This window comes from Balaenoptera acutorostrata, chromosome 4 (genome assembly GCF_949987535.1).
Source record: "Balaenoptera acutorostrata chromosome 4, mBalAcu1.1, whole genome shotgun sequence".
NCBI lineage: Eukaryota > Metazoa > Chordata > Mammalia > Artiodactyla > Balaenopteridae > Balaenoptera > Balaenoptera acutorostrata.
Genome location: NC_080067.1, coordinates 40,658,245 through 40,677,724, shown reverse-complemented (window position 1 = coordinate 40,677,724; position 19,480 = coordinate 40,658,245). Strand labels below are relative to the sequence as shown.

The window sequence follows — 19,480 nt, the reverse complement described above, 5'->3', positions numbered from 1 at the left end:
AAGCATGTATTGCAAAATGATTACCACAATAAGTTAATATCCATGTAGTGATTTTTGGAATATGTCAGCTCCCTACATTTAATCAATTAACAGTTCAAAGATTTAGAGCATCTGATATTTGGCTTAGGAAGCAACAATTCAACTATAAGAAATACGCATCTTGTTATATTTGGGAGCAGGTGGAAGGAATGATCTACTTCAGTTTTCTTTCTTGCGTGGCACATGCTACCCACGCTGATGTGAGTTAAGCGAGTTGAAAGTGATCATCTCCCATCAGCATGGCCAGGAATTCTGCAGCTCCTGTCCCCGTACCACAGAGATCTCCTGCGCTGTGGGAAAACCCTGCATAAATGCTGGGGTCACTGTGAAGATATCTCTTTACGGGTTGGGAGGCCTGCCCCCGGCCACTCCTAGGCTGCGGAAAAGGGGACCCGGCGGTCGGCTCGGACGGCTTCCCTCCAGCCGGAGGAGCGCGAACACGTCCGCCCGCTCGCGGAGAGCGGCGCCCCCTGTCGCCCGGTCAAAGAGGCGGCGCGGGCTCGCGGGAGGTCGGCAACATGGCGGGGAGGCCCGCGGCCGCCGGCACCTCGCCGCCGGACCGGGACCGAGCAGCGCCCAACGTGGTGGCGTGGATCTCGCAATGGGCAGACGACCACCTGCGTCTCGTCCGGGTACCGCAGACCCGCCGGTCGGGCAGGTGGTGGGCGCGGGCTGCGCGGCTGAGCCTGAGGGAGACGCGTCCTGGGGAGGCCCGGGCAGCGGACCCGCCGGGCCGGGGAGGCATGGAGGGCCGCGGGGGAGCAGCTCGAGGGCCGCCCGGTCAGGGCAGCGTGTGCGGGGCCGCGGGGGCAGTTGGGAAGGGCCGGGCAGAGACCAAAGCAGGGCACGTAACTCCATAGGCCTGCGGAGAGTGGACGAGTTCGTTTCTTTAATGCAGTGAGAGGCCACTGGAGTTCCAACAAAGGGCGGGGGTGGGGGTCGGGGAGGAGGGCTGCATCTTCGGCGACTAGACGAGAGAGGATTGTGGTGATTCCTTTCTTTCTAACAAAGAGAGGAATAAAGGGGGCTGCCTGCTTCGTGAATGGTGTTGGAAATTGCTGACATAGAGGAGTTGGGATAAATGAATTGTTAGGGAAATCTAGGGAGCTTTTTGCACGTGTGAACTTGAGGATGCCCATGAGACCTCTAAATGGAGATGTGTGAACTTGAAGATGGTCATTAGACTTATAAACGTAGCTGTAGATGTTCTAGGCAACTGGAGACAGGAGTCATGTATTGAAGGGAAATCAGAACTGGGCATATAACTTTGGGAATGGGCTGCATAAACCTTGAGTAGTATTTAAAGCTTGGATGATGTCTTGGAGCCAGTCAGAAAAGCTCCTGAAGAAGCCCTAGAACTGAGACCTGGGGGCCTCTCTAACATTTAGAATTTGGGGCATGAAAAGGAGGTCAGCAAAGACTAGGAAGAAACAGACAGGGAGGAGGAGGAAAATCAGGAAAACCAGGTGTCCTGGAAGCCAAGTGGAGAGTATGTTTTCAGCTGGAATGATGAACTTTGTTGAATTCCGCTGGAAAGTTGAGTAGGATCATCAGCTTTGCAAATACTTTGCAGCCAAGCAACACAAGAGCCAGGACCATGCCTGTTTTCACTCACCAGTGCAGCTCAGTCCTTAGAGTAGTAACTACCACTTAGTAAGTGCTAGATAAATATTTGTAGCATTAATACAGTATATATATATGTGAATATACACACACATGTATGTTAATTGACAAGGCCTTGGTTCTTCCAGTTAAGCAGGAAGAGATGCATTGGTTATTACAACTTAAAAAAATAACCTCATCAGCATTGGGGAGGAAACAGTGTTAAGTTAGCACATGGATATTTCATTCCAAATAATCCAATCACAGAATGTACCCTTGTGTATATTTTCAACTTCATCTCTTATATGCTTAGTTGTATTTATTGAAGGAAAGCATGTTAGATTACCACTGTTGAGGGAATTACAGGATCCTTATTAATTAATTAAACTCCTTTAGGTCTGTTTCAGTTTAAACGAAGCACTTTAAAGGCATCGCTAAGTTTTCCCCAACTGTTTGCAACATGTATTTCCCAAGTGCTATATTTTAAGGTTTTGGTGATAAAGTTTTCTACCAGATACTTAAATTCTGCCTGCAGACTCAGGGTTATGGAGTTCCTGTGGGCCTTGCAGAAGACGTATTAGACTAATTCATGCATTCAGGGAACTCATGGTTAAAGCAATACAATCAATAAGAGAGCAGTACCATATTATGTATATAATTACTGTGTGTGCCAGTTTGGTTGGAGAAAAAGGGGAAGATTAATGGGCGGGTGGGCAGTTAGTTTTTTTGGAAGAAGTAGACCTTTAGTTGAAGGATATGCCTTATTTGGGCAGTTAGGTACAGGGAGGATTTTTTTTTTCTGCCTTCTAATTAGTACTTTCACTATTGTGAATAATACTTAGGATTAATCATTAAATCTCTTTTTGAAGAACATCAGCACCGTAATGGCCATAGCTGGAGTAATGTTACTTCTAAGAAGTGTTCGACTGGTAAGTTAAACAAATGAAGAAGACATTATGATAAGCACCAGACAGTTAATTTTTCTCACTTCAAACGAGAAAGATGATATCTCAAGCAGTGTATCATTTTGTTATTCATATTAGAAGCTTTTAAATAGTATTTTAGAACAATGAACATATTTTAAGATATTGGTTTAAAAGTAACATACACAGGATTTTATGGAAAGTAATTGCACAGCTTGTATTTCCATAATCATTTTTCTTCCTGCTTAAAAAGGAATCTGAAAAGGATTTAATTTGCTAGAATAGTGTAAACACTAAATTTGCATTTCAGATGTTGAAAACAGTCAAAAGTGTTTCCTATGGTGGTATTAAATTTAAATCGCCATTGAATTATGTCCCTTAGAACTAAATAATTTATGCTTTCATTTAGTGTATTTTTTTGCCCTTTCAATAATGTATTAATAATAGACATTGTGGAAATCCATTTGATAATTCAAGATTTACAAGTATTTTTTAATACACCTTATTGTTATCATAGGATGTAATTTCAGTGTCATGTTCAGTGTCAGTGTCATGTGTCATCCAACTGCGATGGATATATTGCTTCTATATATATTTATTTCCTACACTTATCTCTATATTGTTTTATATTATCATTGACTACACCCCATTACTTTATCATACTATATCTTTTCCAACTGTTGCCTTTTCACCCAGACACCAATTTCAAAACTTTTGTCTCTCTTTTCCCTTCTTTTTGTTTTAGTGCCTTGCACTCATCTTTTTAAAGTGAGAGGTAATTGACATACAGTGAAAGTGTAAGTTTAAGATGTACAGCATAATGATTTGACTTACACACCTCATGAAATGATCACCACAGTAAATTTAGTGAACATCCATCATCTCATATAGATACGAAATTAAATAAATAGAAAAAAAATTTTTTTCCTTGTGATGAGAAGTCTTAGAATTTCCTCTCTCAACCACTTTCATAGATAACTTACAGCAGTGTTCATTATATTAATCATGTTGAACATTACATCCCTAGTACTTATTTATCTTATAACTAGAAGTTTGTACCTTCCAAGTTTCCCCTTCCCCTACCCCCACCTCTCCTAACCGCAAATCTGATCTTTTTTTGTATGAGTTTGTTTTTGAAGTAAAATTGACCTACAACACTATGTTACTTCCTGTTACACAACGTAGTGATTTGATATTTCAATACGTTTCAAAATGATCACCACGAACAAGTCTAGTTACCATGTCACCATACAAAGATATTGCATAATTACTGACTAAATTCCCCATGCTGTACACTTCATACCTGTGACTCATTTATTTTGTAACTAGAAGTTTATCTCCTAGTCTTATCTCCCTTACCTATTTCTTTCCTTCCCTCCCTCCCCTCCCCTCTGGCAACCACCTGTTTGTTCTCTGTATGTATGACTGTGTTTCTGTTTTGTTGCATTTGTTCATTTATTTTTCAGAGTCCACGTATAAGTGAAATCATACAGTACTTATCTTTCTCTGTCTGACTTATTCATTTAGCATAATACCCTCTAGGTCCATCCATGTTGTTGCAAGTGGCAAGATTCCATTCTTTTTTATGGCTGAGTAATATTCCATTGTATATATACATACCACATCTTCTTTATCCATTCATCTATCGATAGGCATTTAGGTTGCTTCCATATCTTGGCCACTGTAAATGATGCTGCAGTGAACATGTGGGTACATACATCTTTTCAAATTAGTGTTTTCATTTTCTTTGGACAAATACCCAGGAGTGGAATTGCTTGATCATATGGTAGTTGTATTTTTAATTTTTTGAGGAACCTCCATACTATTCTGCATAGTGGCAGCACCAATTTACATTCCCACCAACAGTACACGAGGGTTCCCTTTTCTCCACATCCTCACCAACACTTGTTATTTGTTGTCTTTTTGATAATAGCAGTTGGGACAAGTGTGAGGTGATATCTCATTGTGGTTTTGATTTGCATTTCCCTGATGATTAGTGATGTTGAGCATCTTTTCGTGTGCCTGTTGGCCATCTGTATACTGTCTTTGGTATACATTGGAAAAATGTATCTTTAGGTCTTCTGCCCGTATTTTAATTGGGTTGTTTGTTTTTTTGATGCTGAGTTGTATAAATTCTTTGTATATTTTGGAAATTAAGCCCTTATTGGATATATCATTTGTAAATATCTTCTCCCATTCAGTAGGCTGCCTATTTGTTTTGTTGATAGTTTCCTTCACCGTGCAAAAGCTTTTTAGTTTGATGTCCCATTTGTTTATTTTCACTTTTGTTTCCTTTGCCTGAGGAGGCATATCCAAAAAAATATAAGACTGATGGCAAAGAGCATACTGCCTGTGTTTTATTCTAGAAGGTTTATGGTTTCAGGCCTTACGTTTAAGTCTTTAATCCATTTTGAATTTACTTTTGTGCATGGAGTGTAGTCCAGTTTCATTCTTTGACATGTAGCTGTCAGGTTTTCCCAACACCATTTACTGAAGTGGCTGTCTTTTTTGGGGTGGGGGGGCTTGAACTCATTTTTAACCTTATATTTAATAGGCTCTTTCTTATAACACCTCCATGATTTTGTAAGTCATTCATTTTTAGCCTATGTATATTTTTCTAGAATGGAGCTTTTGAAACTTTAGTTCTTTTTGTTCTACTTTTTTCATTTTCTTATATCTCTACATTCCATGACATATCTGTATTTTGAAGTTTCCAAAATTGCCAAAATATTAAATTATCTGATTAGGAGTTTAGGGGAAAATAGTGCTGAGGGATCATTTCTCTTGTTAGCCCTTAAAAAAACACATGAATCAATTAGAGATCATTTTAAGTTTTTTGTTATTTTTAGTATATAGTTCAGTACTTCACTTTGGTAATATTAAAAGCAGAGTGTGTTACTGTTTCACTTTTATTCTCACTGACTTTCACTCTTTTTTTTTTTCTCATTGACTTTCATGTCCTAATCCTGCTTATGTTAGGTACATCATTGACTTATGCAAATTATTCAATGATATATATATATATATATATATATATATATATATATATATATAGTTATGAGGTTATTTATTTTAGACTTAAGTTTGGTGTCTTTTTCTTAGATTTTATGGTTTTTGATAATAGTGATGAGAAGAGCAGACTAAGGAAGAGAAAAAGAACATTGGAACATTAGTGGATAAAAAACTATGTTATAGAACAGTTGGAGAGGTTTAGCTAGAAATAAGAGAAACCCCAATCAACAGTGGCTTAACCAATTAAAAAGTTGATATTTCTCATGTCACAAGAAGTTTGGAGGTTAGAGGCTGCTAGCGTTGCTTCCCTGGCTCAGTAACATAGAATTTAGGACTGTCTGATTTCCCTTGCCTTTCCTCATGGCACAGATGGCTGCTATCGCAGGCTGCTCAAGGCAGGAGGAGAGGAAAAAGGAAGGAAGGTGCTAGCCGCATCTTTTCCTTTTATGCAAAAAGCAAAAACGTTCCCGGAAGCCCTCTGTAGACCTTTGCTCACATCCTTTTGTCACATGGCCACCTCTAACTGGGGAAAGTAGGCTGGGCAAGTGGCCATTTAGCTTTTCCACCCCATACAGAGCATGTTGGCAAGGGAGAAGGGGTTTGGGAACGGATGTTGCATTGATATCTTGCCACAAGGAGCCTTGATGATACCTCTCCAGCTTTCTTTTTGGATTGCTGGTTTTCTCTCCTTCTTCTTCCCTCTGAGAGTTTATCAGTTTCTCATATTCTTTCAATTACAGATTGACAATTCCAAATTTCGTATTTAAAAAATAAAAAAGATTATTAAGTTCGGTACTGTGCTGAGCACTTTATATATATAATTTCATTTAATAGGTAAAATAATTCTGTGATAGAGGTATTCTTATGCCTAACTTTTATAGATGAGGAGATGGATGGTCAAAGAAATAACCCTCACAAGATCATCCGGCTAGTACATGGCAGAACTGGATTTCATATGACATCTTCCTGAATTTAAAACCCTTATTATTTTCTCTTCACTGCGATGCTTCCAGCTTTTGTCTGTTTGCCTTTAGGACACGCCCTTCACCCTCTGAAGCTTGGGCATAGCACCCTTGTTAGTGGGATCATCTTTCTGCCTGCTCCGGAGAGCAGGCTGTGTTTATCACAAACTCAGGATTTTTTTGTTGAAAGATGTCTTCCTCAGGTGTTCCTATCCTTTCCATTTTGACCCTTTAGCACTTACACTTTATATTAAACCTGTTCATGTGTTGCTCTATAGTTGTTTTCTGGTTTTATGCATATTGTCTTTTCCTCTTCCAGATAATGCCTTCTGTGTCACAGAAATGCTGCACTGAACTTTTGGCTGTTGAGGGATTATTGGATTCCTCCCATCATGAGGTAGATGCAATGGGATCTGCCTTTAGAGGTTCTTCACATAGACTGTGAGCTTCTTGAAAGTAGAACATTGGGGTCTACGTTTTTCCATTTCCTCCCCTAGCTCCTTAATAACTTCCAAAACTCCAAGCATCAAGGCACACTTTTGCCCTTTTATGTGTATCCTTTAATGAAAACACCTCAGAATTTAAAGGATGGACCTTTAGTAGTTGAAGACATCTTTAACGTCCCTCTCTACTCCTTCTAAGTCTTGCCTTCCTTGTGCAAAATACTCTTGGTTTTCTCATGTGATGTAGTTTCCAGGCTCTTTACCATCTTTTTTCTCCTCTTCTGGCTTTGTTCCAGTTCGATGAAGTCTTTTATGAAATATGACACCCAGAACAGCCTGATAGATTCCACTTAGAGCCTGATTTAGAGTATTCTCTCCCTCACCTCCCTTGTTCTGGATCCTGCTCCTAATAATGTTGCTTTGGGTGGAACTTTGCAGAGGGGAGTGGTGAGGGGGTGGGCAAAGAGGAGAGGGAGTTTGCACTTTTTGTTTTTGGCAGCCTTATCACACTTTCACTCATTTTGAGTTCACAGCTAACTAAAACCTGTAAATCTTTTTCATATATGCTACTTTATTCTCTTGATCCTTTAGTTTGGGAGAATACAGGGGCAGACTTTTATGTTGTAGCCATTCATTCTAATTGTCAGGATCTTTTTAAATACTAACTCTGACTTAGTATTCATACCCTTCCAAGCATCAGACCTGCTGATGTTCGATCCTTATGCTCGCATTCAAGTCACTGGTGATCATACTAAACAGGAGAGGATCCAGGTCAGAGCCCCGTGGCTTACTTACTCCTAGAGTGCCCCTCCCACTGACATTAACTCATCAGTGCTACCCTAGCGATGTCCCAGAACCATACTGGGAGCCATCTGCATGGATGTGTAGCCCACATTTCTCTGTCTTACCCATAAACTTTTCGTAGACAACTTCTGTCAGGTGACTCACTCAAACTCTTCATGTGTGTTTGATTTAGGATTTCTCTTCCCTTTTGTTTACATTCTGCATGTTCCACATTCTTGACCGAATGCTGACAATACGTACCTTCAGAATCTTTTTCCTCACAGTGTTTTCTCCAGAAGAAGCAGTCACCTCCTTTTTATCTAGATTCACCAGTTGTTAACATTTTTCCATGGTTGCGCTTTCTCTCTCTCCCTCAGTGAAACCATTTGAAAGCAAGTTACAGACATGATGGAACTTGTCCCATAAGGACTTCATAGTGTACTTCCTAAGAGCAGGGATATTTTCCTACATAGTCACATTAATATCACACCTAATAAATTTAACATTTTTGCAGTAATATCTAAAATCCAGTTCAGATTCATATTTATCTTCTGAAAATATCCTTTGTAGCTGTTTTTTCCCCAGTCTAAGGTTCAGTCCAGGATCACACACTGTATTTAGTTGTCATGTCTCTTTAGTCTCCTTTAATCTAGACTTTTAGTCCCACTTTATCTTTATGTTTAATTTTTGTCTGTCATGACACTGCCATTTTTGAAGAGCCCAAGCCACTTGTCTTAGAGAATGTCCCACAGTCTGGATTTGTGTTTCCTTGGTAGATTTAGTGTGAACAAGAAGGTGACGGTGTATACTGCTTCCTGTTGTGCCGCATCAAGAGACTCACAGTGTCCGTCTGTCCTAGAACATTATCACATCTAAGATAATTAACAACCCCTTAGCATCATCTAATACCCAGACCATATTAAGAGTTCCTTGATTGTCTCAGTGGTGTCTTTTTTCAACAGATGATCTGTTCAAATCAGGATTCAAATGGTCCATATATTGCATTTGTTTGTTATATCTCTTATGACTCATTTATTTTATAACAGTCTAGACCCCCACCCCCATTTTTTCCCCTTTACACCATTGATTTGTTAGAGTAACCAAGTCATTTATCCCATTTTTAATGTTCCACATTCTGGATTTGTCTGCTACAATATTTTTCTTGTTTGAAAAAATTTTTTTAATGTTTAGACCAACTTTACTATCTTAGGAAGTTGGGTACTCATTTATCCTTCTGCCTGTATGAGGCTCTCACCCAGCCATGATGATGAATTACGCTTGTCTCTATAGTACTGTTGACATGGAAGACACAGGTATAAAATGTTGACTAACTCCAAGGTGTTAGGTATCTAAATAAATTCCTAATGTTGGCCTTTTAGGAGGGGCCTTTTTCTCCTATGAGATAAAAAATAAGGAAAAAAACCTTGTTGATTAGTAGTCAAACTTAACTTGCCTCAGTTTTGGTTAGGTTCTCCCAGCAGTACCTGCATGAATAGATGGTGCATCTCTAGTATAGGACAGTGACTGTTTAGACAGGTTTGTGTGGTGCCACGTTCAGACTCACTGCTTTTTGATGGATTGTGTCGTATTTCGAGGATGTAAGCTTTTAGAAGTCAGGAGTCTGTTTAATGTTCTCTATATAGTAGTCTGAAATAGTAAAATAATGACTAAAGATTTCTAGATAATGTTCCCATAAACACTTTCTGTTAAATCTTATTAAAATTTTAATATAAAATTAAGAACCAAATTAAAAATTTTCAGTGGTTTTATCTTCTTTAAAATGTTTAGAGGGCTTCCCTGGTGGCGCAGTGGTTGAGAATCTGCCTGCCAATGCCGGGGACACGGGTTCGAGCCCTGGTCTGGGAAGATCCCACATGCCGCGGAGCAACTGGGCCCGTGAGCCACGACTGCTGAGCCTGCGCGTCTGGAGCCTGTGCTCCGCAACAAGAGAGGCCGCGACAGTGAGAGGCCCGCGCACTGCGATGAAGAGTGGCCCCCGCTTGCCGCAACTGGAGGAAGCCCTCGCACAGAAACGAAGACCCAACACAGCCAAAAATAAATAAATAAATAAATAAATAAATAAAAATGTTTAGAGAATTTGACATGCTTCATTTTAACATGAAAATGGTAATAAAATGTTATATTTTTCTCCTTGTAAATCAACAGACATCAAAATTCACAAGCTCTTCAGATATTCCAGTAGAATTTATAAGAAGGAATGTTAAACTACGAGGACGACTGCACCGAATAACCGAGAATGGTTTCGAGATTGAACATATTCCCATTACTTTACCTATTCTATCTTCATGGAGAAGTAAGTAAGGTGCAAAAATAATAAAACTAAATAACTATTTTAATGTTCCTTTATTAGAAGTTATTTTAAAAATAGCAAAAAAAAGTCATTTTAATTTTTAGTAACTCTCCATCGTCTATGAGGGAAAGTCCAAATTCTTGACTTACATACAGGAACTATTTAATTTGGCTCCAGATTTCTTTTCTTCCTTCCCTCCTTTTCTCATTCAACCACTCAGTGGTTCATTCAGGCATTCAAGCATTTATTCCACAAATATTGAGCACATGTTATGTTCTAGGTCCTATGCTAGCCGTATGTGCGGAGTGAGATAAACAAGACCACTCTACCCCTTGGAGCTTATAGTACAGGTGGAAGATGGGCAACAAACAGATGAAAAATTGTCCTAAGAGCTATGAAGAAAAGGATCAGGGTATAGGATGAGAATTATTGGAGGTTGTATGAAGGGCGAACCTACATATATGGTGGTCAGAGAAGGCCTCACTGAGGAGTTGCTATTTAATCAGATACCCGAAGAATGGGAGGGGGCTGTCTAGGAAGAGTATGTGTGGGGATGAGTTGGCTCTTTTGGTAAGCACGTGAAGGCTCGTCTGGCCGGGACATAGGAAAGAAGGGGACAAGAGACACCAAAGGAGGCTGGAGAGCTGGGCAGAGTCCATAGCTTTGCTGCTGCAATTCCCATTTCTCCCTGCTTCATGGCAAAGCCCCCAGCCACACAGACATGCCTGCTGCTTCCATGTGTTCTCATGCCCTGGGCATAGTTCTTTGCCCTGAGTGACTTGGCTCCTGTGGATTCTTTAGGATCTAGCTCAAATGTCAGCTCTTCTGTGAAGCTCTCCTTAACTCCCAAGCAGAATTAGCCTCTTTCTTTCCTATCCCCCAAGCAATTTATACACACTGCAATTACAGTACTGAAACACATTTTCCTGTTAATTATATATCTAGGTTTATATCCTTCTATTAAACTGTGAGCCCCTGGTGGGCAGGGAACTTTTCTTATCTATCTCATTATTCACAGTCCCTAGAAAAATAATTGTTAGCCAACAGAGACTTGGCAAAATTTGTCAAATGAATTAACTGAGTTATATTTAAAGATCGTCTTAATATTATTTTACTGTTTTGAAGAAAGGGGTTCTTATTTCTTTAGCCTCAGATGAATGAATATCACTCTGTTCAATTAGATAGGGCTGCAAAGGAATAAGATTGATTTTTTTTTTCCCAAACATACCTGACATGATTGACTTCTTTAACAAATCAAACAGTATTGTTCCCTAAAGAAAGATACCTGAGATGTTTATTTATTGGCCATTTCAGCTGTAAGCATGGTTTATACTTCATAAGTCCTCTACCTTTTCAGTTGTTGTAATAATGCTGCAATAATTTAAATCTCTCCTGTCTGAAATAGTGATGATTCTTTAGTCCTTAGACAGCAAGGTCATCACTTGTGATTGTCCAGGCTGTACATCGCGCAACTCCAGGGATGGTGCTCAGTGGGAATCTGCCCTGGAAGTCGAGCAATGCCACAGCACTCTAACTGCCATATACACATATTGTTATTAATGGGTTTCACATCAAATAAAAATGTTGATCAAGTTGGTACAAACGATCAAAATTTTAGAGCTGAAAGGAAACTTACTTTTCTCCCCCAACTTATTTAAATATTTTCTATAGAGGTTAAAGGCCATGTATGAAGCCATCTACCTAACAGTTGATGAAATCAAAGGTAGAAAACAGATTTTCTGCTACCCAGTCCACAACTTTATGTATAGAGATGCAAAAGTTAAAGAAACAGACATGTCTTATGCATCCCAACAGATGATAACCAGTACAAATGTCACGGTAGTGTTAATACTTTTTGTAACTGACATAAATTGTTGATGTTAAAGAGATCATTTTGCATTTTCATTAGTTAACCTGTTTACTTATAAAATGGTTGTAGAACTAGAAGGTTGCTTTCCAAGCACTATTTTGAATGATATAATAAGATGTTACAGCATAATCTTTTTCATTTAAAAATAGCTGTTAATTGAAAGCTCCTTATGTTCCTTTCACTATTTTTACTACCTGGCCTGTAGGATAGAGATGGACTTTTATTTTTTTTTATTTTTAATTTTTTTAATTAATTAATTTTTTTTGGCTGTGTTGGTCTTTGTTGCTGCACGCAGGCTTTCTCTAGTTGTGGCGAGCAGGGGCTACTCTTCGTTGCGGTGTGCGGGCTTCTCATTGCGGTGGCTTCTCTTGTTGCGGAGCACAGGCTCTAGGTGCACAGGCTTCAGTAGTTGCAGCACATGGGCTCAGTAGTTGTGGCATGTGGGCCCTAGAGCATGTGGGCTTCAGTAGTTGTGGTGCGTGGGCTCAATAGTTGCAGCACATGGGCTCTGGGGAGTGCGGGCTTCAGTAGTTGTGGCGCACAGGCTCAGTAGTTGTGGCACATGGGCTTAGTTGCTCCGCGGCATGTGGGATCTTCCTGGGATCAAACCCGTGTCCCCTGCATTGGCAGGCAGGTTCTTAACCACTGCGCCACCAGGGAAGTCCCAGGGATGGACTTTTGATTTTATTGTAAGGAGGGCTAAGATTCAGGCTCCCCAAGTTAAGGCCATTCTAACCAAAAAGATTTAGCTCAGATAACTGCATCAGAGTAGAGTCTGTGTGGTGTAGTAGAATGTGTGTTGGCGTGGAGAGCTTGTGTTCTGTTTCTAGTTTTGGCTTATGGTTTCCACCACCATCAAAGAAGAGAATTATAATATTTCCAAGACTCCTTCCTCATGACCATTCTGTGATATCCCTTCCTTCCATGATCTTATCTTTGGTGTGTATGATGAGGAGGCAAACACACACAGAGCTGAAAATTTTTATGAAGCGAAACTCTTAGGACATTTCATTTCTTCAATAAATGTTTACTGAATGCCTGCTGTTTTGTCACAGTCTCAGTATATAGTGGCAAACAGTGGATGTGATCCTACAGTAGTCACAAAACCTTCAGTCTAGTGAGGATATTACTCAAAGCTTCTCCTATCCCGGATGGTAAAAAATAATCTTTTTGACATATGTGATACTCCTGTCTCGTGAAATTGTCCATTGTCATGAATTCACTTATAATGTTTTCTAAATCGAGGGTATAAATCAGTTGTTTTTCTATCATGTACTATGTTTATAAAAACCTTAAGAATATTTAGTCATGAAGTTTCCGACCCATCTGATGGAACAGAAATATAACAGACCCCTTAGTGGTGATTTGCTTCAGTATTCATCTTGTGTCTGCAGTTTTCTCCAGGTGCCCATGGTCTTTCCCTTACTTGACATACTCACTTCTTCCTCCTCCTCCTGCCTCTCTGTTCATTCTGCAAAACCCAAGTCCTGCTCTTGGGCTCTTCCACTGGAGCCCATGTTGCTGTCCCCTTATAACCTTTGGCATTATCTGTGTCATCCAATCCAGTATGAATTAGGCTTTTTTAAAATATGTGCATAAGAGATTTGTTGAAGAGCTGGTAAGATAGAGGGATTCACACAAAGCTAAAATTAGACATCATAAGCATTAAAAGTTGCATCTCCTTTTTCAAAAAAACCTCAACTGTTTGGGCAAAAATATATGATGGCTATAACTAACCTTATTCAGTAGATTAGTTCTTGGAAGATTTATTTTTAAATTTTTATTGGCCGCATCATATTTTAAATGCTTAATGGGGAATTGCTAATTTTAAAGGAATCCCAGTGACCTTTTGTGAAGTGAAGAATTAGGACATTAATACTTAAGGTTGATAGTGTTGACTTAGATTCATGTTTTTGGTCCCCAAAGTTTTGGTCTTAAAGACTAGAGGTTGTTTTGTTGGAAGACAGCTGGTGTTGATGGCAGCATTAAAGGATTGAAGAGAGACCTCAGAATCTTCAGGCTTCCCTTAACTCATTATGTACCAATGATTTGAATTCATCTAGTCTTTATTATATGTTCTGCCTTAATCTAATTTGTGTATTTACTGTGTCACAAATTTTTCTAAGGACATAATCCTACTTACAACTTTTGATACTTCTCTAACTGAAACTCTAGGACAGGTTTCAAGAACCCATGCCCTAAAGAAAATGTTTTTCTATCATCAAATAATATTGTGGCAAGCTTCTAGGATATCTTCCTGAACTCAAGTATTACTTTTTCCCTAGCAATTAAATGAACTTAACTTTATACTTTCAGCTACTTGTATAAGAGTTTAACATATGTTAAATGTATACTTTCTTTCCAAAAAAAGTCATCAAGATTTTTTTTTTTGTCAGCCATTATCCTTTATGGAAAGTTATAAACTTCTTCTACAATAAAATCCTGTTATTAAAGTTTAATTGGTTAAAATTTTATCAAGAGTTTGCCCAAACTTTCTTATTACTATGTTACTTGGATAATAAATTGATAAAATCCTGTCTGGAAGTCAGTTTTGTAAAATGTATATAAAAAAAATAATGTTGATATTAATATTTATTGAGATGGGAAAGTATCCTCAGTACATTAAGTGAAAACGCAGTTTATACAGTCCTATTGGTCGTAGGAGCTTATATTATTGAACGACATATCTTGTAGCATTACGTGTATGTGTGCATAGAAATAAATCTGGCAGATTTTTTAAAAAAAGGTAAATTGTTTAAACCCCACATCCTGTTCTGGAGCTTACTGAAATGAGTTTTTGAAATTATTCCATCTGTTACATACTTGTATTGTTTTAAAAGACAAGTTGACTCTAGAAATGAATGGATCTATATCTAGAGAGTCTGGGTATTTATAAATAAACATAATATATCCAGTTGTTTTTTGGAGCCCAAATGACTTTGGAATTTGCTTTTGTAACTGGTATTAAAGCTAAAACTCTTTTCTACCTAACCCTTTTAGAAGAGCCATGTGGTGCTTTGCTGGTTAAGTTGGCTGGAGTAGAACTCACTGAAACTGGGAAGGTGTGGTTACAAAAAGAGCTAAAACCTTCCCAAGTAGTATGGTTCCAACTTCTTGGAAAGGAGAATTCAGCACTCTTTTGCTACCTTTTAGTGAATAAGGTAAGTAGTGTGAAGAAATAACTAGCAATATTTTATTCTTATTATTTAATACATAAACTCCTCATTAATCAGAACCTTGAATATATAACGAGACTGAATTTTTTTGTCTTTTTAAAGTACTACTCAGTGATTATGTATAGAGAACTAGATGTTTTATATATAAATTTTGCTATAAAATTTGTTTATTATAGAAAAAATTATGTTTATATGTTTATTATAGAAAAACTAGAAAATTAAGAAAAAGTAAAAACACTTCAAATTATTAACGACTCTGGACATTGCCAGTTTAAGGAGTATCTTATACATTTATTTATGGACATTATATCACACTTGTTATTATAAACCACTTGTTGAGTGCGACTTGTCAACTGGAAATTACAAAGAGCAAGGGTGTTTTCTGAAGGTAAATATTGCTCATTCTGGTCCAATACCTTGTAGATAGGTATGCCTTGACATATAAGTCTTTGAACTCTAAAAACATTGAGCATATTTAATACTACTGGGCATATTTAAATACTATTCATGATCAGTAGTCAGTCATCTGAAGACATTGCCTCGGGTTCCTTACCTTTATGATTGGCCATTAGCCATTCTGTAACCGGGGATGCCTTAGAGCTTCATTACTGTTGCCCTGTCATGTCTTGAGTCCTTCGATGTGCCTTCTTCCAAATTTCTTTTGGTGGACAATTACTGAAAAAAGAACAAGGAAAAATAAAATAGTTGAAATGTTATTATAACAGGATTGAGGGTAATTTTTCTTATTTTTAAAGTTCCTTATTATATAACAAACAAGAATAATCTGAAGAAAAAAATAACCTCACATTAAAGTGATTAGAATTGTAACCATTTTAATTATTAAAAGCTTTTTGAATTATTAATAGAACACCTAATGAAATCCATTAATTTTTGCATGTCCAGATCACATTCAGTTCTTTCAAAATAAGAATTATCCAATACCGATTGGTTGAAGCATCTTACACTTGACTAAGTTGATAATACAAAAGTATATAAAAGATCCCAAAGGCCTTACAAAAATATTAACTTCTCTTTTCAATTGAGGAGTATATATTATTTATCCTCAAAACCCCCCTATGGAATCATTTTATTCCCATTTACAGGGAGGACTCCGGGTAACCAAGTGGAAGAACTGGTATTCCAGCCCAGCTCTTCCTGGCTCCTGAGCCCACACTTCACCTTATCTGTCTTTACCTTATACTCTTTCCTACAAGGTGACCAAATTATGCTTTATGCATATTTCGGTAATTTACTTCTGTTGAATTTTACTGTGGTGTGAGGTTGAATTTTAATTATTTTTATTTTGGTTCAGCTCATTAAATTTAAAACACTGAGACAAATATGATAATCCCTTTAAAACTGTATTAACTGCTTATCATCATGTACCAAAACCTACTGCATTTAAAGGAACAAAAGGTTACTTTATTCCTTTAGATAGTCTTAGAAAATGTTTCCTACTTTAAACCTTTAGTTTTCACATTAAAAAAATTTAACTGTGAATTACTTGTCTAATGAAGCTATAAAATTACTAATACTTTGTTTAAATTAATCTTGTAGGTTAAAATCCCACAAGGACTATGGAAATAGCTAAGCAGGATCTCCTACACTGTAAATTAGCGAGAAAAAAAAAAATCCCATTTATCTGGTTTCATTAGGCAGTGAGGTATGAATGAAATTTCCTGAAGGGTGAAGATTCAAAGGCCAGGACTATTTTTATGTTCATTATTTCACGGGACATCTTTTAAAAATGTATTTACATGCCAGTGCCTTCCTCAACACTGGAATTCTGAACCTAAATTAACAGTTCAGTGATGATTCATTTCATTTTGCGTTTGTCTGCTTTTTAGTTTCGTTACTTTTCTTTAGTTTCTCTTTTGCTATGGCCTCCTGTCATTTTACCTATCTGGTGTGTGCTCCATTTCCCCTCCAAACGACAACAATAAAAGCAAAAAACCCTTTTCGTACTTTATTGCTTCTACACATTTTTGGGTAGGAGACCAGTGAGCCTGTGGAGAACCATATGTTATAAAAGAGTCAGTTGTCTTTGAGCAATGGTCTCTTCTATTAATGAAATTCTTGGATTTAGCGTTAACTGTTTTAAGCTCTTAAGGACCCTTTTGCATTTATACTTTTGACTTTTATTTGGAGGACTCAAGTTGCAGAATGACTGATTTTAAAGTAAATAAAGTGTTACAGGTATGCTAGTTAACTTTATTAAATAATTGGCTTGTGTTATTTTTTTATTCAAGGGTAGATATTTTAGTGTGAGTCTGAATGAAGAAATTTTGAGAAGAGGCCTTGGCAAAACTGTTCTCGTTAAAGGGCTAAATTATGATTCTAAAATCTATTGGAGAATTCACAGAAACTTACTTAAAGCTGAATTAATAGCCTTAAAAAAAGGAGAAGGAATATGGAAGGAAGAATCTGAAAAAGAAAGTTATTTGGAAAAATTCAAAGGCTCCTGGAGAGAAATATGGAAAAAAGACAGTTATTTTAAAAAAATTGGATCAGATTTCAACTTGAAAAAAGAAAGTTATTATGACAAATTTAGAGGGACTTATGAAACATGGAAAGAAAACATGAATAACTACTCCTTAATACTGAAGTTCAGAGAACTTCTGAGTCGCGTACACTTTCGTAGAAAAGGATGAAATATTCCAAGAGATCTGGAGGTGACCTACTCCAAAAAGAATAAAATATAATGGATAAATATAATGGATATTTTTCATTGAGTTGAAATGGGAAATTTCCCCAAATGATCAAAGTTGCATTCTAATGTATTTAAATATTTAAGAGATGATTCTTATAAATGTAATATCAGAATAATTTAAATAAATTGTGATTAATGTAATATCTTTTTAGGAAAAATGAAACGCTCTATAAAAAGTTATCAGGTTGAGTGCGATATACATGTAGTGATAATATGTGAAGAGAGAGTTTAACTATTGGCCATTGTATTATTTTAGTCATTTTGGGCAGCCATATTTAACTTTTGTTTAAAGAGAGTATTTGTTTACTTTTGATTACTTATAATAAAGGGACTCTTTATGCATAATGTCTGAGGCTGCTCTTTTCTCTCCACTGCTTTATAACTGCTTGTGAATTTGAGGCAGAGCTACAAGAGAAGGTACTTAGACCATTTTCTACTAGTAAAGAGTGGCTTATTTCTACCTGTTGTTAGATGAGGGGGATAATCCTGAGGACAAAATCATGAATGAGCCGAGGATGGCAGCACACAGGATGACAAGAATAGGGATGCCTTCTGACATTGTCGAGCCCCTAAGGGCTTGAACTCTCTTGCCTCCCAATTTCTTATTCCGCGAGATAGTAAATTTCTTTATTTTTAAAGCCAGTTTTAGTTGGTTTGAGGATGTGATATACACACATACTTGCTGCTAAAATCCTCCTGACAGTATAAGCTTCTTTCACAACACCAGCAATAATCCACCCACAATGTGTCCAGAAGTTTTTCTTTTTTTATAATTATTTAATTAATTTATTTATTTATTTTTGGCTGCGTCTGGTCTTAGTTGCGGCACACGGGCTCTTTCTTGCAGTGTGCAGGCTTCCCTCTAGTTGAGGCGCATGGGCTTAGTAGTTGTGGCGCGTGGGCTTAGTTCCCCTGCAGCATGTGGGATCTTAGTTCCCTGACCAGGGATCGAACCTGTGTCCCCTGCATTGGAAGGCAGATTCTTTACCACTGGATCATCAGGGAAGTCCCTCCAGAAGTTTTTCTTAATGACTTGTGATCCTGACCAAAGTCAGAGGTATCATCTGGTCTAAATAGTTGACTCCTGTCAGAATCAATAACACAGAATGAGAAGTTTACTGCTGCTACCTGATTAAAACAGGAAACTGCTGCTTTCCTGTTTAAAACATAGCAAAGTAGATTTCTCAACATTTTCTAATTAAACAACATTAATTTTTAGTGAGGTCTCAAATCTTCCAAAGATACTTTTTGTGTGTGTGACTTTATTTCATCATCTTTGGGGTAGGATAGGAAGTTATGTGGTAGTTTTTATTCCCTGGGTCTAATGCCTCAATAGCTTTTTGTTTTGTTTTGAGAGGATGTTTTATTTTTATGTAGAGATTTTAACAAGATTTATTTTTATTTTTATTTTTTTAAAATTTTTTTTTTTTTAAACTTTGGGTTTATTTATTTATTTATTTTTTTTATGGCTGTGTTGGGTCTTCGTTTCTGTGTGAGGGCTTTCTCTAGTTGCGGCAAGTGGGGGCCATTCTTCATTGCAGTGCGCGGGCCTCTCATTATCGTGGCCTCTCTTGTTGCGGAACACAGGCTCCAGACACGCAGGCTCAGTAATTGTGGCTCACGGGCCCAGTTGCTCTGCGGCATGTGGG

At 37.8% G+C, this 19,480-nt stretch overlaps 1 protein-coding gene across 7 annotated transcripts; it reads left to right on the top strand.

The window, feature by feature from the left end:
• The first annotated feature begins 512 nt into the window (after window positions 1–512).
• Window positions 513–18,176, top strand: C4H3orf33 (chromosome 4 C3orf33 homolog). Of its 7 annotated transcripts, XR_009008206.1 has the most exons (7): window positions 513–671; window positions 2,511–2,570; window positions 6,858–6,935; window positions 9,931–10,078; window positions 14,946–15,106; window positions 15,327–15,509; window positions 17,371–17,497. XR_009008206.1 is itself a non-coding variant. In XM_057545730.1 (6 exons), exons 1-6 carry the CDS (start codon window positions 558–560, stop codon window positions 17,770–17,772), a joined length of 963 nt encoding a protein of 320 aa, XP_057401713.1. In that variant the 5' UTR covers window positions 513–557; the 3' UTR covers window positions 17,773–18,176. The 7 variants fall into 7 exon arrangements, 6 of the variants coding, with proteins under 6 accessions (XP_057401713.1, XP_057401719.1, XP_057401715.1 ...); XM_057545730.1 differs by lacking the exon at window positions 15,327–15,509 and having other exon boundaries at window positions 17,371–18,176; XM_057545736.1 differs by lacking the exons at window positions 15,327–15,509; window positions 17,371–17,497 and adding an exon at window positions 16,679–17,364.
• Window positions 18,177–19,480: the final 1,304 nt, after the last annotated feature.

What these genes read in the sequence shown, in the direction of transcription:
- C4H3orf33 (XM_057545730.1), top strand. Translation starts at nt 558, where the DNA reads ATGGCGGGGAGGCCCGCGGCCGCCGGCACCTCGCCGCCGGACCGGGAC. An exon ending in TTCTAAGAAGTGTTCGACTG is followed by an intron (nt 2,571 to 6,857) that starts GTAAGTTAAACA and finishes TTCCTCTTCCAG; the next exon opens with ATAATGCCTTCTGTGTCACA. An exon ending in TGGATTCCTCCCATCATGAG is followed by an intron (nt 6,936 to 9,930) that starts GTAGATGCAATG and finishes GTAAATCAACAG; the next exon opens with ACATCAAAATTCACAAGCTC.